The sequence below is a fragment of the Melozone crissalis genome, unplaced genomic scaffold, assembly GCF_028551555.1.
Source record: "Melozone crissalis strain CALT ecotype California unplaced genomic scaffold, PUWL_Pcris_2 ptg000007l_1, whole genome shotgun sequence".
Classification (NCBI taxonomy): Eukaryota; Metazoa; Chordata; class Aves; order Passeriformes; family Passerellidae; genus Melozone; species Melozone crissalis.
Window position 1 is genome coordinate 3,315,696 of NW_026535785.1, and position 18,762 is coordinate 3,334,457.

The 18,762-nt window shown below is 44.0% G+C and overlaps 1 protein-coding gene across 1 annotated transcript in view; it reads right to left on the bottom strand.

The window, feature by feature from the left end:
- The window catches only part of USP10 (ubiquitin specific peptidase 10), a 47,126-nt gene extending 32,785 nt beyond the window's left edge, over positions 1–14,341 (bottom strand). The window contains exon 1 of the mRNA XM_054296127.1: positions 14,239–14,341. Coding sequence (XP_054152102.1) covers positions 14,239–14,259 — 21 coding nt within the window. The 5' untranslated portion in view covers positions 14,260–14,341. The remainder of the gene's footprint in view (positions 1–14,238) is intronic.
- Between the last annotated feature and the right edge of the window lie 4,421 nt (positions 14,342–18,762).

An 18,762-nucleotide genomic window follows, 5' to 3' on the forward strand; every position in this document is an offset into this window, starting at 1 on the left:
AAATAACCAAGGAATCAGTTACAACTGTAGTTCTGAAATGCTTCCTGTGTGACTCAAAAGAGAATAAAAGAAGAGCTGCATCTTGACTCTCTTCCCCAAGTTAAAATTTTAAGATTAGAATATTATACAAATACTCTGCAGATGAGAATATCCTTTTAAGTGTAGCATTTTTGAAATCTATTTTTTCTATAATACAAGTTAGGAACATTGAGTGGATGAGACTATTAAAGCTGGAGTTTTCAGCTCACTCCTGAGCCTCTGGCAGCGATTTCCATGTTCAGTCTGACATGCTGCAAGGAATCAAGTTCCCTGTATTGAATCCCTGCCTCCCAACATTAATTCTCTTCAGAAAAATACTCATGTTAAACACTTCCTTAGAGCAAATCCCAAATCCTGCTGATTGTCAGCCCCTGGTGTTTCCAGCCACAACAAAACTGGAATCAGTTTCTAACTTAATCTCCCCAATGCAATTACAGCAGTGGAACATCCAGCTGCACTCCAGGAGATTCTGCAGCACTTGGAACAAATCATTTCATCAATAACATCCCCTTCACATCTTCAAGATATTATTTGCAGCTGGATTTTAACATAAATTACATAAAATGCATTAACCAAACAAATCTATCCAAGAAGATTTGTTTTCTACCACTCAGGAATGAAAGTAAAAGTATTTCTATATTTGTGTGGTAACTCGGATCACTAGGCAACATTTAACTATGCAGATAAAAGCAGCAGCAACAAAACTAATTCCAAAAAGGTGGGGAAAGACCCCAAAGGGTTAAAATACCTGACCTGCAAGCTCTGCCCATGCTGACTGGTTTGTGCTGTGGTCCCCCAAGCACTTGAAAAAGGAATGCAAATGTTACCAGTGCCTGGCATGAAACCCACACTGCTGTTCCTGCCCAGCAGCACCGAGGCTGCCCTGCAGGAATAAAAGGAGGCTGAGTCTGTGCTCCACAGCTGCCTGTCCTAGAAAAATAGGTAGAAATAGCACTGCTGCTGCATCATCATCCTGGGATCACCTGGGCTGCAAAAAGCTACAGGAAAATGAAGTGTCAACTTTGGCTTTCAGAAAGCATTAACGTGGCTTTCATCTACCACCCAACAGCTTCAGATCTTCAGTCAAATCAGTTTAAGCTGCAAATACTCCCACTTCAAGTGCTTTTCCATAAAGGAGTTAAAAATACAGCTTTTACAGCTGGATTATTCCTTGCCACCACTGAATGTCTCAGCAGAAGGCCAAACAAGTCAAACTAGTTCACATTTGAAGTGAAATGATGAAATAGCTGATGTATACCCTAAGCTACACTTAGATATATATTATACATATTATATATATAATCTTGGCCACCCAGTTACTCCTGCAAATTGGATTTACTCTCACAGCTCTGGGACAGGCTGCAGCAGAGCAGGAAAAGGAAGCATTCAGCCAGAAGTGTGATTTCTGGCAAGGAAAAAAAGGCACAGGGATATGACTGCACTTGGGTTTATTAGCAGAGAAAACACTCTCCCATTACTCATCCTGCAGCAAACAAGGCATTGCTTCCTCAGCCTTTACTTCTCTCCCAATTTCTCAATTTTATGGAAAATGTTGGAAAAAGCAGCCTTCCCACAGGTTGTGCTTTCCTCTGAGATGAAATTCAGATGATTACTTAACTGGACACAAGGTTTTACAAACTAACAAATCTCAAGAAAGTTTTTACTGAAATGTTTAAAAAAGTACAGACAAAACTGTGAAACTGAAAAACAGTTTTGCTGTTTGGGCTTTTTATAGATTTTGAATTTGCACCCAGCATCCCATAACCAGGAGCTATGAAAACCACTGGCCATGAATTTACAGCTGTCCACAGCCTAAACAGTATTTCAGGCAAAGCATATGTCAATATACCTCTTTACCAAAAAATAAAGTTGACTTTTCTAAACACAAGCATATGCAAATGAAGGCACACTTGAAGGTGGAGCAGTTGCATATTAAAACTTTTAACAGCTGAAAATGTAACAAATCACAAGCAAACTCTCAGAGAAGCTGCCAGTCCTTTATCATTAGCCTGCAGCTCCAAACTAGAACATGAACACATCTCCACAGTGCCTGGAGAAAGATCAGAGCTAGGTAAATGTAGGTCACCTAAGCCCATGAGTCAGTGCAACTCCTCCTGCCCACCATTTAAGCTATCAAAGGCTCAAAAATATAGTGCATGATCAAACCTTTCCTTTTTTTCCTTCCCAATTCAGGAGCTTTTAGGATGTTATTACAGAATTACAGCTGAAAAAATTACATATTTTCTACATGTTTCACATCAATTAATCTGACAGGTTTTATTCCTTCATAAGAAAAAAAAAAGAATTCTCATCCTCAAAAAGTCATTTTCTGGTCAGAGGAAAGGCAGACCTCTGGCCAGTAGGGAAGCACAGTTGTGACTGTCACATTACTGGCAGGACAAGTTTCATGACCAAATTACCCCTTCCAGCCTGATGTAATTAAGGGAGCACATTGTGGATCTCAGAAGTTTATCCTGAATATTGTAACTCAAATACAAAAGCAAAGCAGGTTGTACTTTTTTTTTATCAATTATATAACGTACTTCAAATCAAAGCAACAAACTGAACAACAACCATAGAGAATCCTGCCAAAAGACAAGCCAGTTTCTTACACCCAAACAAGTTCTGTTTACGTATGCTCCTCATTCTATTTCAAATAATGAGGTGCCTGTTGGCACTCCTCTATTTCAAACAGCAGCTGCCACAAAGTGCATCCAGCCCAAGGAAGTTTTGTATAAAATGGTCAGTGCAGCGAGCAGGGGGGAGAAAAAGGGAGTGCAAGAATAAAAACCAACCCGTGTCACACAGACACCACTGCATTTCTGTGGGAGCTGTTCCACAGACTCCTCATCCTCCCATGTCAGGACTGCACCAGCAGAAAACTCTGCTGCTTCACATTTCAGATTTGCCCCAGCTGATATTTTCTGTTCCACAAAACAACAAAGAGAAAGCCCACCAGAACAGGGACAATCTTATTTTGTAAATAATCACAGCATAAGGAGGGCAGTGCAGCTGCAGCACTTGTACAGGATCATAAAGCAATGGCCCCTGACAGAAGAACTGTACCCACATTTTATAAACTACTTTTAATTTGTATTCTGTGGTACAGCACTGAGTGTTCTTGATGAGAAAACTCCTTCCCTGCACCTTCCCTGGCAGCCAGGGCAGGAACACACATGAAGATCAGGCATTTGGGGACTACAGCAGCAATACCTGCAAAGTGCATTCCAGGCACCAGGGAGAGGGAGGGAACTGAATTGTGAGAGGTGATTACATCAACTCTTGGCTCTGGGGAGAGCAAAAGAAGGAATTTCTGACACCTTTCCACCACCACTACAAACCCACAGAACATCTGCCTGTGATAATGAGAAATAGTAACATTTTCCTACCTGTTTTCTTGCTATGTTAAAACTAAATACAAGCCAAACAAAAATACTTTCCTATCATAATCTCCCAGCTGGCAGTCCTCACAAATATCAAATGAAAAAGAAACCCTTCCCAAACGGGGAGACTGGTCCTTCCTCAGTTCTGCACTCAAGCACAGTGGTTGGTAAAACCCCTCTGGCCAAGGCTCTGTCTCCTCACAGCCTCTAAAAGTTTGGAAACAGCAGCTCCAGGCCGGCTGCTCATAACTCAGCAAACACATTTATTTATTCAAGCTCTGCAGGCTCCTCTTGCACTGAACTAGCTATTGAGTCTATGTGCAAATTGGAAACTCTCCCTATAATGAAGAACAAAAATAATTAAGACTTGCATTATTCTGATTTACCACTGCATGATAAGCTCTGAGGAGAGAGAAGCCGGAACATGAAGTTCCTCAAGAACACAGCCAGTTTAACTACTCTATTACAGGTGGAGCAGGCAAAACAATCCCTCAGTCATTTTATCTAATACTTCCCAGCAGAAAACCTTTAGTGCTGGCCCTTTTTTTTTTTCTTTTCTCTGCCAAGCCAAAATCATTAGAGCTGCAACCTTCAGTGGGATGAAGTTCTAAGAACACAATGGTAAAATCAGTTCTGCATCTGGAGAACACAGCTTGGGCCACATTAAATAGCAAATTGCCTTGGAACACCTCACAGTGTCCACCCAAGTTCCAGGCACGTTCCAGAAATTCACCTTTTTCTGTAGTTTACAAAATCTTTATTTAGCAGCTAAGATCCCGAAGGATTGTTTTCCACAAGCCTCTCTCAGTTCCTCAAGGTGGAAAAGCAGCACAAGCATCTTCCCTGCCATGCCCAGAGCCTGCAGCTCCAGGAGCCAGCACATTCCTGCCCTGGCCAGGCAGCAACAAAGCCTGGCTCTCCTGGAATGGCTTCCAGCTCACAAACTGCAGCCTGGCACTGCCCTGCCACTGCAAAGCCTTTCTTCTCCTCTTGCTGTGTCTGAATTTACCTCACAGGCTGCTTTTATCCATCAAATCCATGATTTAAAGAAGTAAAACCAACAGATATAGACTTGGAGGGGGTTATTAAAAAGAAAGAATCAGAAGTAGAGCTCTAGGAGTAAAACGTGCAAGAATGCGACTTTTAAGAAATGAAACAGATTAAATATGGGCACAGATTAAATATGGGTTGTTAGTAGTTCAAAAATATTACAATTGGCTTGATGAGGCCAAAGATGAGGAACAAGAGTTAGATGAAGAGCTGAACTTCAGAGGATCTGAAGTTATGGGTAAAGACAGCAAAGGAGAAAAAAAGAAATTGAGAATGGGTTTTGTGCCCCCCAGACCACTCTCCCTTCCAAAAGCTGAACTATCACCCAAGATTGTGGAGTCATGAAATCCTTCCACTGCTGTGAGGAATCTCTAACTCAGCTCCAGCAGTTTGTATCTCACACTCCCTCTCCTGTGAGCTGCTCCATGTGCCCTCTCCATGCAGGTGAAGGTGCCAACCTTGCAGATACAGCAGCCAATATTCAGGATGGCATCCTATTATTTTAAATAAGGAAATCACACTAAAAATAATGCTTTTAAAATACAGCAAACAAAAGCAAAGCTGCAAAATTCAGACTGCTTGTATCTTCAAAAAGTCCCACTAGTTTGTGTATGTTTGATATTTTCTTTGCTTATTTCTACTACTCTCATCTTCACAGAGGACAAATCCCTCAAAGGATCCACACAGACCCATCCAAGAGAACCATTCCACCCTGGGCAGTGGGAGATTGCTGTTCCTATTTGTCTAGCAAGCTGGAAAATACAGTGGAATATAAAGAAAAGTGGGAAAAGAATGTATAGCCACTGAATTACTGCAGCTAAACACTGTGGAAAACTAAAATCTCTCTCTACCAGCACCTCAGCAAACGAGTCACCCACACGATGCTTTTCACAAGCAATTACTCAGGGCAGGATTTAGGGTGGCTAAGATTAGGTGAGGCAAAAATTAGCTATCAGGACTCCATCCTGACAAGGAACACAGATTAGCACTTTTGGAAAGCAGCTCAGCCCACCTGCCCAGCACTCATGTGTCTCTTTTGATGGCCTAACTTCACTTCTCAGCCCTAAATTTTTGAAGAGCTGAATGCTCAGAACATTTTGCTGAATTGACAATCTCATTTCTTCTCCACAGGCTGAATGATCAACGAGGTGATTACTGTCAAATTAAATAAAAAAATCATTTGGATCATTTTTCCTTATTTTTTCCACTGGTGGAAGGAGTGTTAAGGAACTGAGGAACCAGTGTCAAGCAGAATATACAAATGGCCAAGAACAAGGAAGAATGAGACTTTCCCCTCTGTGAGTTGCCAAAAATGGGTTATCTCATAGAGAAACAGCCAAAAATAAACCAGAGAATACGTGAAAAACACAATGGTTGGTAAAGGACTCATGGGGGTCACAGAAATGAAACACAACAACCACCACAGAATAAAGGCTCCAATATTTCATGTTCTTTATCAGCTGAGGTTTCAGTACCAGTTCTGCAGAGGTTCTTGCTGTGCTTTCTGCAGGAACTCCAGGACTGCAGCAGGTGACACACATGGATGTGGGATGTCCCATGAGGACACCAGCCCATGTTCTGATTCCCAGCACATTCTCAGCCCAACACGCGGCAGGTGGAAACCTGCAAGGATCTGGCAAAGCCTGTGACAGCAACTTTGTATTTTCAAGGGGTTTGCAAGTTAAAATGAAAATTGGGACACGACACATACGCCACCTCCTCCCCAGACAGTTTTAGAGCTTAAGTATCTGCAAAACAATTTTATGTAGATGCAACATAGCTGTTAAAAGAAATGAACAGATTAATAGACTGCTGCCACCAAACCCCAAACAGTAAATATACTAAAAATTCGTATTTTTAAGTGACAGCATTAAAAATTGGGTATGAGTATGGCAGTAGGTATATTGCAAGAAAAAAAAGAAATCTTAAATGGTCAAAGTAGCTCATTTCAAAGGACTACCACTGATAATGCTGCTACTTTATGTCTTTCCTTGTACAACATCTTCTGTCAGCATTCAGAATTATTTTGCACATATGAATGAACAGAATGCACAAAACAACACTCCAGATATTTCCCAACGCATTTAGTCTCGAAGACACTGAAATAATTTTGCTTTCTGGATGTTAAAAAGCGATTAAAGCAGAATATGCTGACAAACTGATAAAGGCCCAATCTCAGAGAGCTCCCTGGGTACCCTCACGCAGCAGCAGCTGAGTCACCACTTCCCTGGCTGCTCACCCAGGCAGCTCAGAACAGGAACATCCACGGCAGCAGGAGCACAGGCAGCTCTGCTCAGAGCAGGGACAGAGGCAGGAGAGCTCTGTGTGCAGTGTCCCTGCTCTCAGCACAGCTCCAGCACCTCCTGCTCTCCTGTCCCTCATCCATCCATGGTTTGGAGACCCCACAGAAGTGCCACCCAACTGTCATCAGGCCCACCGTGCAGACGAGGTTGAGAAATGATGATGAAATCACACCCTGAACCCTCACACTTCTGCACACTCGGAACCTGTGAGACTTTCCACTTTCAAACAACACCAATGCAGGCAGTTTTTGGAAGAACATGTTTCTCGTGGGTCTGTTCATTGCCTCCTTTGGTCCCAAATCTAATTAAGAGATCTTGCAAATCATAATGACATTCAGTAAAGCAAGGAATTACTCACACAATTGTTCAGAATGGTTGTTTTGCAAATAAGGCAGAAAACAGAAACTGAACTAGAAAATACAAACTGATTTAAGTTGCACATTAGTGATGTCTCCATTATCAAACATTGCTGGCTACTCAGCAAACACACTGCATGTGCTGGACACTCAGACCTGCCAATAAGCAGTTGTTCACTAATTCTAAGTGGTTTTTATATCAAGCTGTCACAAAAGAAATAAATTTAGAGCACACACGCTTAAAATTGGTTTCATACCAAATGGCTAAAAAACACCTTAGCTCTTAGCTTATGTCTTTCCTAACTATAAAAATCCATGAGGAATTCAGACCAATTATGAAGCCACAGAGGCTGCACAGCTCAGCCCCACTGGAGCAGTGCTGGGCAGGAGGGACCCCTCAGAGCCCCTGGCACCCACCAGTGCCAGCAGCACAAAGCCAAGGGGGAAATGGGCACAGCTGCCCTCCCACAGCACTGCAGGCTCAGCACTGATCACAACTCGGGGACATCTCTGTTCCAAGGATGTGATCACATCAAACCAGAAAATCATGTCAGCCTTAATGTGACAATCATTAGTGCCAAGTGTAACACACATCCACTGCATTTATTCTCTCAGATTCAGGAAACTCAGAGCTGTGGCAACACCTGGAACACCACGGCAGCATCTGCCACCTGCACTGAGCAACAAGAGTGACCCCCACAATTCACTGACCACCACAACCCAGGGACCCCCACAATTCTGCACTATGGCTGGACTACAGTGAAGCTCAAGAGACTGAGACCACCATGAGTCTGTTGACAGGAACAAATTCAAAGCTTTATTTCTTCTGCTCTGAAAGCTGACTGCTCCTCTTTCACACCTCTGACTCTGCTGCACTTACATTTTCTGTGGCTTGCAATGCCAGGATGACAATTTTATGTATCTCATTCTTGCCTGCTCTGAAAGCACACTAACTGCATAAACTCTTTTTCATTGTTGTTTCAAGTTCTGTTAGAGAGTTCTCACTCTGTGTGATGAAATGTGGAAGCCTAAACTTGTTAGGGGCAATGGTCTATGGTCACAGCCCTTAACTGAGAAGAAAGTGAGTACTGCCTAAGCAAGGGGAAATTGCCTCAGTAAGTTGTCTCTGACTTTTTTCCAACTTTGTATCAATTAAACACAGCACTCCACAGACCTTTTCAAACAGTTGTGGTTTTGTATCCCAAAGGCAGCAGCAGAACAGAAAGTGAGGTTTTCCATGCTGTAAGGACACCAGAGTGCTATTTCTTGCTTTCTTTGGTCAGCTAGCTATTATTAGAACCCCTAAGATTTAATGGATAGACTGAGTACACTGGAGCTCCAGAGAACTTGATTCTTTTTGCAATTCAGCTGTTACCTGTGCTGACAATGACTCTTTTCCTTTCTGCTTGACTTCCCTCTCCTTTTTACCCTATCTACTCATATTTAAAATGACAAGGCCACCCCACACTATGTGCCAGACTCATTTTGAACTGAATGCCTTCCCTAAGTAACATGGTCCAAACCCATTGTTTTAATACAACTAATCTAATTGCCTGCCTCTACCATTAACAAATTAACTGAACTTTTTCCACTTCCCTCTCCAGTCAGCCTAAAGCTTGCACCAAGAATTCTAGGGATTATCAGTATTTTACCTATTTTAACAGGTTGCTATAGTACCTACAAAGACATCCCACTCCAACAAGACAAAATATTTTCAGAGCAGAAGCCTTCACTTCTCTGTATGAATGATACACCACTTCTGTATTTTGAGTTACAGTGGCAAATCCACTGCCAGCCTGCAACATTCAGGGGGAAAAATGAGGCAGGAAATTCACAGTGATTCTGTAAATCACTACAGCAGGCTCTAATGTTGTATTAAAAAACATGCCCAGTGCACTGGGGGAATAACTCAGCTGTTTCTGCTGGTCTGCTCAGTGGAGTTCAAACAAAATAAGAAGTCTTTCATACACAGATTTCTTTGAAGAAAACCTACTTTCCTGCATGTTTTTTTAAAATGCATCTTTTCACACAACCTTTAGAGACATCCTCTCCTTTACAGCTTCTTACAGATTGTGCGTTTTTCTCTTCCACCTCAAAGCTGAGCCTCACTTGGGGTATTTACTTTTTTAACAAAGTAAAATAATTTCAGATCCCTTAAGTGGTTTTCCAGTTTGTGTTAACATTACCCTCGATGGCAGCCCATCTATATCCCTTTTTTTTCCTACTATAATTCCAAAGCAAACAACACAGAGTGCTTCCCTTAAAGCTCCCATCCATGATCTGAATTCACACACAATGCTACCAGCAGCAAATTCCCCCAAGTGCTCCTGCACATTTCTTTCCTACACCACTGACATTGGTGGCTACAACAGAATCTCAACAAGCATTTCTTGATTTGAAGAACAGATTTTTTTTCACAAGGTGCATGATTCAAAGAAGCCTTGCACAAACACTTTGTTAGGGTTACTGTGATTTAATCTTCCTCCTGCCTAACTACAGGTGAAGAAAAACAGAGCTTGTAGCACACAGTGACGATCAATAAATTGTATGCTGTCAAACAAGGAGGAAAAGTTCTTACACATATTTAAAATATCAGGAATATCTGGAAATAAATTAGGTATTAGAGAGTCAAATGCAAAATGAAAAGAGTAATGTACTTCAAAGTTTTACTCTATTAAAGCACTAATGAATATATTAACATGAACACTAACAAAACAGAATCCTTCAAAGTGTTTTAAAAATAACCAACACAGCCCCATTATTGGAAATACTTAAAACACAGTGTTAAATACCTATGGCACAATTTCATAAAACAAAAACAGGGTTCAGAACCCCAATTTTAAAATCTCAGACTATTCTCTTATGGAATGTCCGAATATACAAACACACACATGTACACACACACACTTTTTCACCACAAAGCACAACCCTTTGTTCCCTAATCCCCAGTTGTGTGTTTAATGATCACACATAAAAACTTCCATCAAAAAGCAAAAGCGCAGTTCCAGCACGTTTAATTCTTTGCAAATGAACATCTACATTGCTGAAATGGCATCAGAGTGACAAATGACCATAATCCAATGGCCCAAGGCCAGCAAGTTCTATTCTAACAGATCTGGCAGTTTTGTAGGACACAGCATGTTGTGTGAAATGAGACTGCTCAGTTCACCTACACACAAAACCCCACTTCCCTTCACAAGGATTTTAGCAGCTCCATCAATGCAAAGACCAGTATGTCTGAGCAACTGCCTACAGAAACTGGATTTATTAATAGGTAAATGGCTGGATCCATTCTAAGAAGGCTCCAGATCAGTGCTATAGTCTAGAATGCACAGAATAAATAGCAGTGATTCACAAAACCTGTGGGTTTCAGCCTATTTGCATGCTGCCATATAGTTCCAAATTTAAGTTCTATGTCAGTTTTCCCAGACTTCCTTTTTTTAAGTCAACCAACCCACATTCACCCACTTCACTCAGTGTGGATTCACCATTCACATTTTAGAAAGGCAAATGATCCCTTGTGGCTACCCAAACTCCCAGCTCCAGCTTGAATTCCCAAGATCACAGAATTCCCAAGAAGGAATAACTGCACACTCCATGGGCAAAAGATGAGCCCAGACCCTTCTGAGCAATGAAAAAGAAGTGGGGAGAGACAAATCCAGCTTCTTCAGCCCTTTAAACACAGACACAACCGAGCAGCAGCAGCGAGATGGGGCACTCACACACCTCCCCCCAATCCCACTCCCACAGCCACCCTTTATTTTGTGTTCAGGGTGTTTGTCCCCCACATCTTCAGTGAATTTCACAAACCTGACAGAATCCAACTGCCCCATCCCCAAACGTTTCTTTCTGCCCATGAGGACACTCCAACATTACATATATGTGCACAAGGAACTCATCCAGCTGCATAACAACCATTTTTTGGACATTATTTTCGAGACATCGATTTCCTAATCACCACAAACATCAGGCAAGACACTGCAAAGGCAGCACAGCACAAATGCCTGCAGGCTGCTGCCTTTTTTTTTTTTTTTCTTGTCTTCTAGAAAGAGTCCTGGCTTAAGGAAACACCAAGCTGCAGCCTGGCAGGGAGCAGGCCATAAAAGAGGCAGCTTGCAGTGCAGTGTTGCAGGAGTCAGGTTGCACGCCATGTTCGAGTTCCAGTTCTTCTGGTTGCCAGGCCAGACACAACCTGGGTGAGGATGAGCAGCTTAGGAACTTGTTCAGCTTTTTTTTCTCAGCTCAAACCCAGCCTGGTTTTCACTTCAGCTGGGTTTGGGGCCAGCGTGGTACCTTTAAAATGGCACCGAGCTCATCTGACACCACAGTAATGGTGGAAGAACAAAACAAGCATAAATGATTCATTCTGCTATGGTATCCTTTCTTCTGCTCAACTTGTTTTCACAGGATTTACAAATGATGCCTCTGTATTAATTCTTTCTATGAAAAACAATAGAAAAAGTGGCTAAAACAATTGTTTATACAGTTCCTACAGAGTTTTAGTCTTTCCAAACAGGGAAATAGTTTTTAAGCTGTCTTTTTTATTTTTTTTTTTAAGAGATTTTTAGATGCCCTTGATGACAAGTGGGTTTAACTAGATCAGCTTAACATCTTTAGTGTCATGGAGCAATAGAGCAGGTTCACTTGTAGCTCACCTTAAAAAAAGGACAGATTGTGAATGCAGTCAGCACACACCCAGCAGACCCACACAACCCTGAAACCTCTCATGAGGTGATTATGAAATTGTGACATGGAGCACAGAGGTACAAACAGCAGCAAGAGCTGAACTGTGCTACCAAACACCTCTGTGCTGGCTGAGCTGAGCTGGCACCCAAAATCAATGGGAATATTCGATAGGATGGGGTTTCAGGAGTCATTTGTCACAACGTGCAAACTGACTGATGAAATATTTCTGCCCACTATTCCATGAATCCACCCATGGCAGAAATCTGACTCTGCGTTTTGGCTGGAGGAGCAGCACCATTTTCCTGAAGATGTTTTTTCCCCTGTGTGACAAAAAATGCCTCAGTGATGGTACAGCCAAATTGGAGATATGGAAGAAGAACACACTTCTGTCTACTTCTGCATCATGACATGAACATAATGATTCAATAATCTTATTTATCTTCTACTCAGAACAGGCAACTTTTATCAAAACTTTCTTATTTTTTCTGTAACACTATCATCCTAAACCAAAAAGGAAACACCTTACACATGTAAAACTGCATCCCTGAGCTTATCTTCAGGATTTCATCCCACAGGCTCCAAGACATTGTTACCTTAATTCAGCATCTCAGCACTGCTCTGGAAGATGTGCTCACATAAATCCCACACAGCATCTCAATAAACTGGTTACATTCGAAAAAAACCCAAAAACAGGTTGTGTTTAGTAACATGAACAAAGCATTAGGTAAACAATATTTTATAAATGTGCTTCCAAAATATATATGTTCCATGTTCCATATGCAAACTATCTAATACAAATAATATATTACAACTTCAGCAGCAACTTCACAAGACCTAAAATCCACCTTTACCTACAGAGGGGGATGATTTAAAGTAGTCTGTGCTCAAATTGCTACTAAAGATGAATTTACAGCACAGTTTTTATTTCAGCAATGGAGCACTTCACCATGAACTAAATCACCAGCATAACTTATTTTTTTGTTTTAAAGTACACCAACATAATTATGTACAGACCAAACCAAATCCTTAACTCCTCTAAATCATTTTAAAAGTCGCATTTTAAACACCAAACTCGTTAAACTGACCACATGCACGGCTGAGGGGGGAGAAAGCAGGCAGTGAAACAACTCTTGAGCTGGACACTGAATGCTTCTGATGTATCTGCATTCCAAAATTCATTCACTGGGACAGTAAAAAAAGTGAGTGAGATTCCTTCACTTTGAAATAAAACTTGAGGGACACAAAATTTTAAAATGAGTCGTAAATTTGAAGCAAACTCCAGACACTGCAGCTGCCTTAAGAACACCCACATTAACAAAAGCTCTCCCGTTTTTCTCTCAGACATAAATAAATCAAGCTGGACAAGGAATGTCGGTATAGTTTTCACGAATTAAGAACTTTAAAAATGGAAATAACAGTGCCACCAGTGCACGTCTTCATTTGATGTGTAACTTAAGTTCATTGAGAAGAAAAAAGACCAAATCTATAGGACTTATAGTAAAGCATCATCCTGTTCAAAATGACTTTGTATGAAACGTGCTTTCTATGACAGAAGACACAGATCCTTAACAAAATTACTTTTAACGCTACCACACTTTTCTAAACTTTATTGTTTGCTAAACAACAAAGCTGCTCTAAGTCTTGCAAATAAAACGCTCCAGAGCTCCACACGCTTCTCCTGACACTCCTGCTTTCAAACTCTTTGGGAGAAAAACCTTAAGGGAAAGAAACAGCGAAGCGAACCCATTCAATCATTCGCTCTAAGCACACACCGGATTAGCCCAGGAACCGAGCTGTAAACTTCCAGCGCAAAACCACCACGACTGCAGTTTTTTTTCCACTCGGTGCACAAATCTCCGGGGCTGGTTCAGCCAGTGGGATCCGGGGAATCCGCACACGCATCCCCGGGCACGGCGATCTTGCAACACTCAGCCCTTTGCACCCCGATGCGCCGGGCTTTAGCGAGTGTTTGGGCGGGGGGGAGGGGGGAGGATTAGTTTACAAATCTCCTTATTCCCTTCTCGTTATAGAATCGTTTCTGCCTCTCCCCCCCTTCCAAAAAAATTCAAAAGAGCGGCCGGAGCGATGGGCTCTGTCCGAGGCACGCTCGGCCGGGGGCTCAGCAGCGGCTCCCCCCGCCCCGGGCCCCGGCGTGGGGACACCGACACCGGCGCGGGGCCGACCCCCCGCGCTCCGGGCCCCTCCGGGATGGGAATTCCGCCCCGGGAGCGCCGGATCCGCCGTCCCCGCGGGCAGCGAGGCCGCCCCACCGCCCTCAGCACATTCAATGAACGTGCACAATCACCCTGGGCCTACTCCCGGCCACCACGCTCCCCCCCCATCCCGCGGCCCGCCCGCCGCCGGGAGCCCGGCGCGGTCCGGGCGCGGTGCCGCAGTGGTGCCCGCGGTCCCGGCCGGTACCTGCGCGCCGTGCAGGGCCATGGCGCCCCGCGTCCCCCGGGAGCTCGGCGGTCCCGGCCCCTCACGCCGCCGCCCCCGCCGCCGCCATCTTCTCCCTCGCACGCACCAGCCGGGCCGGGCGGGCGGGCGCGCGCCGCACCGCGCATGCGCCGTCCCCGCCCGCCCGCTGCGCGCGCACGGGGCGGGAGCTGAGGGCGCCCAGGGAAAAGGGCGGGAGGCGGCTCCGCCTCCCTGAGGGGAGCGAGGCGGGCGAGGAGCCCCGAGAGCTCCCCTGGAACCGCCCGGCGGGCATCCCGCCTGTGGGAGTCTGAGGGAGCGGAGGGGGTTTAGCCTAGGGGAGAGGAGGCTGAGAAAGGATCTGGTTAATGCATGTAAAATATCGCCAAGGTGGGTTCTGAAAGAATCATGGACGGAGCTTAAAGATCATCCGCTTCCACTCCCTGCCATGATCAGGGACGCCTTCTACTGTCCCAGCTTGCTCCGTGCCCTGTGCGGCCTGGCCTGGGACATTGCCAGGGATCCAGGGGCACCCTGTGCCAGCCTGGTGCCAGACCTTTTTCTGTGGTGCTCAACAACAGAACAAGCAGCGGTGGCCATAAACTAAACCACGAGAAGTTTCAGCTCAGTGTGAGAAGGAATTTCTGTCCGTGTAAGGTGGCAGAGCTCTGGAACAGCTGCTCAAGGAGGGCATGGGGTCTCTTCTGAGGGAGCCATTCTGACCCCACCTGGCCACGTTCCTGCTCCAGGTGTCCCTACCTTGGCAAAGTTGTTGGGCTGGGTGATCTCCAAAGATCCTTTCCAGCCCAAATAATTCTGTGATTCCTTGATTAAGTTGGAAAAACCTTCCAAGACCATTGAGTCCAACCTGTGACCAACCCCGACCTGGTCAGGCAGCCCAGTGTCACATCCAGGAATTCCTTGGACACCTCCAGGGATGGTGATTCCACCACCTCCCTGGACAGCCTGTTCCAATGTTTAATCACCCTTTCTGTGAAAAAATTCCTCCTGATGTCCAATTTTCTTCTGTAAAAGGGCACATGCACAAATCTTATTTGTCAGTCTGGTAGGTGACAGGTAAGGCTGTGTGCCCAGGTGATGCCAGAGTGTAGCTGTCCCACCTCTGTCCCAAATAACCAGGGTGGGAAAGGGTTCAGGGCTTTATCTAGGAAAAAAAAATAGGAATGACTAAGCCAATCTCATGATTTTGAGAGGATTGAGTCATAACAATACTGAAACCCCCAGGCAAGAATCCATCAAATTAATCGCTAATTTACTCCATATTTTTTTTTCCTTGCAACAAACTACCAAGTCCTGCAAAAGTCTAATTCAGCTCTGGATCCATAGCGAGTGATGGAGACAACTTTATATCAGTGAGAAAATTGAATAGAAGGAAGAGCACAGAAGAACTCGGTGTCTTTGGGAAAGTGGGGAGAAGATTCCTCCCCGTCTCCAGGACAAGGACACGTCCCTCCTGTTTTGTGAAGAGCAACACTTCCCGTGTGCTAATGACAGTAAATGATTTTCTCTATCAGCCTTCACCCTTCCAGCTGACACACCCAGCTGCCGCTCCCTCGCTTTTGTCTCTCCCCAGTGCTGCTGTGCTGTCCTGAGGCAGAGAACCAGCAGTGAAAATGGCTGGTTAATATTAAAGGGGAGAAACAAAAAAGGGAGACAAATGTTCAGGCTTTTTGCATACAGCATTTCAAACGTCTGAAAGCCCCTCTCCCCTCGGGACTCTAATTTACAAGGTAAATAATGGAGTGAAAACCCTTACGTGGCTCGTCTGGTTGAAAGCAAAATTCCCTTCTGCCCACAATGCTGCCTAAGTAAACTGACTGTTCCAAAATACAAATGAGCACAGTGTCTTCAGCCTGGAAAGCAGAAATTCAAATACCAAAAGTGCTAAAACCCAGAGCTGAGGGTGAAAACTGAGAAAGGATGTCACTGTTTCATTCAGCAATGTTTTAAACACGTTCGATTTTATCCCATCTTAGTATAGTTTAATTATAAAGTCTGTTAACGTTTTACCATAATATTTTCTAATAATCTAAGGGGTTTTTTGTAATACTGTGCTTTGATGAAACTTACCTGCTGCAAAGTTTCCACCTCGGTTCTGTTCCAATAATTTTTGCCTGTTATTTCATTACTGCTTTCATTGCACAAACCAGTTGTATCTTCTTACATTCTTTATGCCAGTGGCTGTGAATTATCCCTCCAAATCAACAAGTTGCTTTTCCAAATTAAAAAAAATAACCAGTGTTGTGTTTTTCTTTCTGCATATGCACATTCTTAAAATTCATGGAGCAATGTTCCCGACAACATGTGGATTTATCAAAACCAAACGAGGCTGTGGAAATAAAGGATTGTGTGACAGCAGCCCGGGAGCTGGATAAACCACTCCCAGGGTATCTGGCTCCGGGTGCTGCTGGAATTGCTCCTATCCTGCTGCAAATGCAAAGTGCTGGGGACTCCGTGGGACTTCACAAGGTCATGGGATCTGTGCTCATGTGACAGTGCCAGATGTGTACACACGGCTTCTGAAGGTGACTTTTGGGGAGCGGGAGCACTCAGGACCCTCACACCACCTTTTCAGGGACAGAGGGAATGCTGTAGCCCTTCAGGAGGTTTGGTGCTGTCCTTGTAGAGCTTCCTCCTGGTGCCAAGAGTTTCAGGAGCTCCCAGGACCTTTTCTCCAGAGATGCAGAACCTTTATCCCAACAGTTTCTAGGTCCAGTAAGGGCTTTGCCTACATGCAGTATTTGCAAGCCCTGGTTGGATCTCAGGGAGGGTCAGTTGCCTCATATTAAAACCAGGATATTTAAGTTTTCAGTAGAGAACCAGCCAGCTCTAGGTCACCATCAAAGATTGTACAATTATCGACCTTATCGACCTTGGTGATATTTTTTTAACTTTCTGAGCCCTAAATGTCCCAGGCCAGCAGCAGGCACTGGGAATGGGCAGAGGGAACCTGAGAGCAGAAGGGCAGGAATGGTTCTGCAGGTGGAAGAGTTTACACAGGTAACATGGGCAAACAGCAGCTATTTAATTCCAAAAATGGGTTAATGCAAACCTGACTTCAAATTCCATTGAAAAGGGGGAATTCCTAAATTTTCTGGACATTTCTAAAAAGATTTGCTGATGCAAAAAGCTGAAGCATGGACTAGGTCAAGCAGAAACACATTTGAAGTGTGGACAAGCCTTGAGCAGATCATGTGGATGCTTGACTCAGTGTTTCAATGATCTATGCAGAACTTCTGGCTAATTAATTGTGACTTATTCATCCTTATCTTAAATACAAGGTTCCCTCTTCTCATTCAACCATCTCTGTCAGTCCTGGAGCGTCAAAAGAACCAGCAAGTCTCCATCTCACCTTCCCCTCGTGTTCTGTCACCAAACCCATCATAAAACAAAGTTATATTTTTTTCCCAAAGCTACTCCAGGTTCCAGGAGGAACTAAAAGATGTGTGTAGCACCAACAACCCCGTGCCTGGCCTGTGTCCTCCTGTGTGGAATTACCAGGAAGGAGGAGGAAGCTATGAGTAGCTGAGCTGTGAGTAGCTGAGCTCTGACTCTCACAGTGTGGTGACAGAACCTCTCCATCTGCCCTGACCTGATCCCTGAGACACCCCAGAGCCACAAGTTCATGAAGGGATAATTAGCACTTCTCTCATTATTACATTCATGAGAACTGAAATAGCTCAAAAGCTGAAATAAAATAATATTTAAAGCCTGTCACGCCAGCTTTTATTTTTTTGTCTTACTGGTCAGAGCTTTGCTAAGACATACCAGCAAGGGAAGAATCACAATTCAAATCTGGGCTTGTTTTCTGCAAGTTAAATTGCCCTCAGAAAGAGCACTGGAGGTTGAATTATTTCTTTACATTCCCTAGACACACAACCCCTTTTTTTGCTGTCACGCAAGAATCCAGAATCCCAAACAGTGCCCAGAAAATCAGCAGTGTTTGGAAGAAACCCCTGAAAGCAGTCAGATTCTTACACACAAAGACACCAGCACATTTTTCTCAATTTAAAATATCAACTTGAGAACAAAAATATTTCCATCTTCTCTCTCAAGCCCTCAAAACAACTGCATCTCACACCAGGCTGGGATTGTTCCTCAGGGCGCCTCGAGGGATTTGTTATCCAACGTCAGAGTTGCAGCAGCAGCTCCTTGGCATGCCAGTGCCACCATGCAGGCATGGAAGTGTGGGAAGAGCAAACCTGAGGGTTCTGGTAGCTGCTTTGTTTCAGGTAAAACGAGCTTTCCTCAGAATTTGGCAATGGAAGCCTTTTTAGAAATGAGGCAGAGCAGTTGTGATTTTTCCCTGGGGCAGGAAGAAAGAGCTGTGCTTCCTGGCAAGAGTGAAACACTTCACAGAGCTTAGGGATGAAGGCAGTGGGATCTGCAGGTTCAGGAGCCAGGCTGAACCAAGAGAATGCACCTTTCCTCTGCCAACCCTCATTCCTCACCAAGAAGATTGTTCAGACCTCAAAAACCAGAGCAGAAATCCACTGGTGTCACACA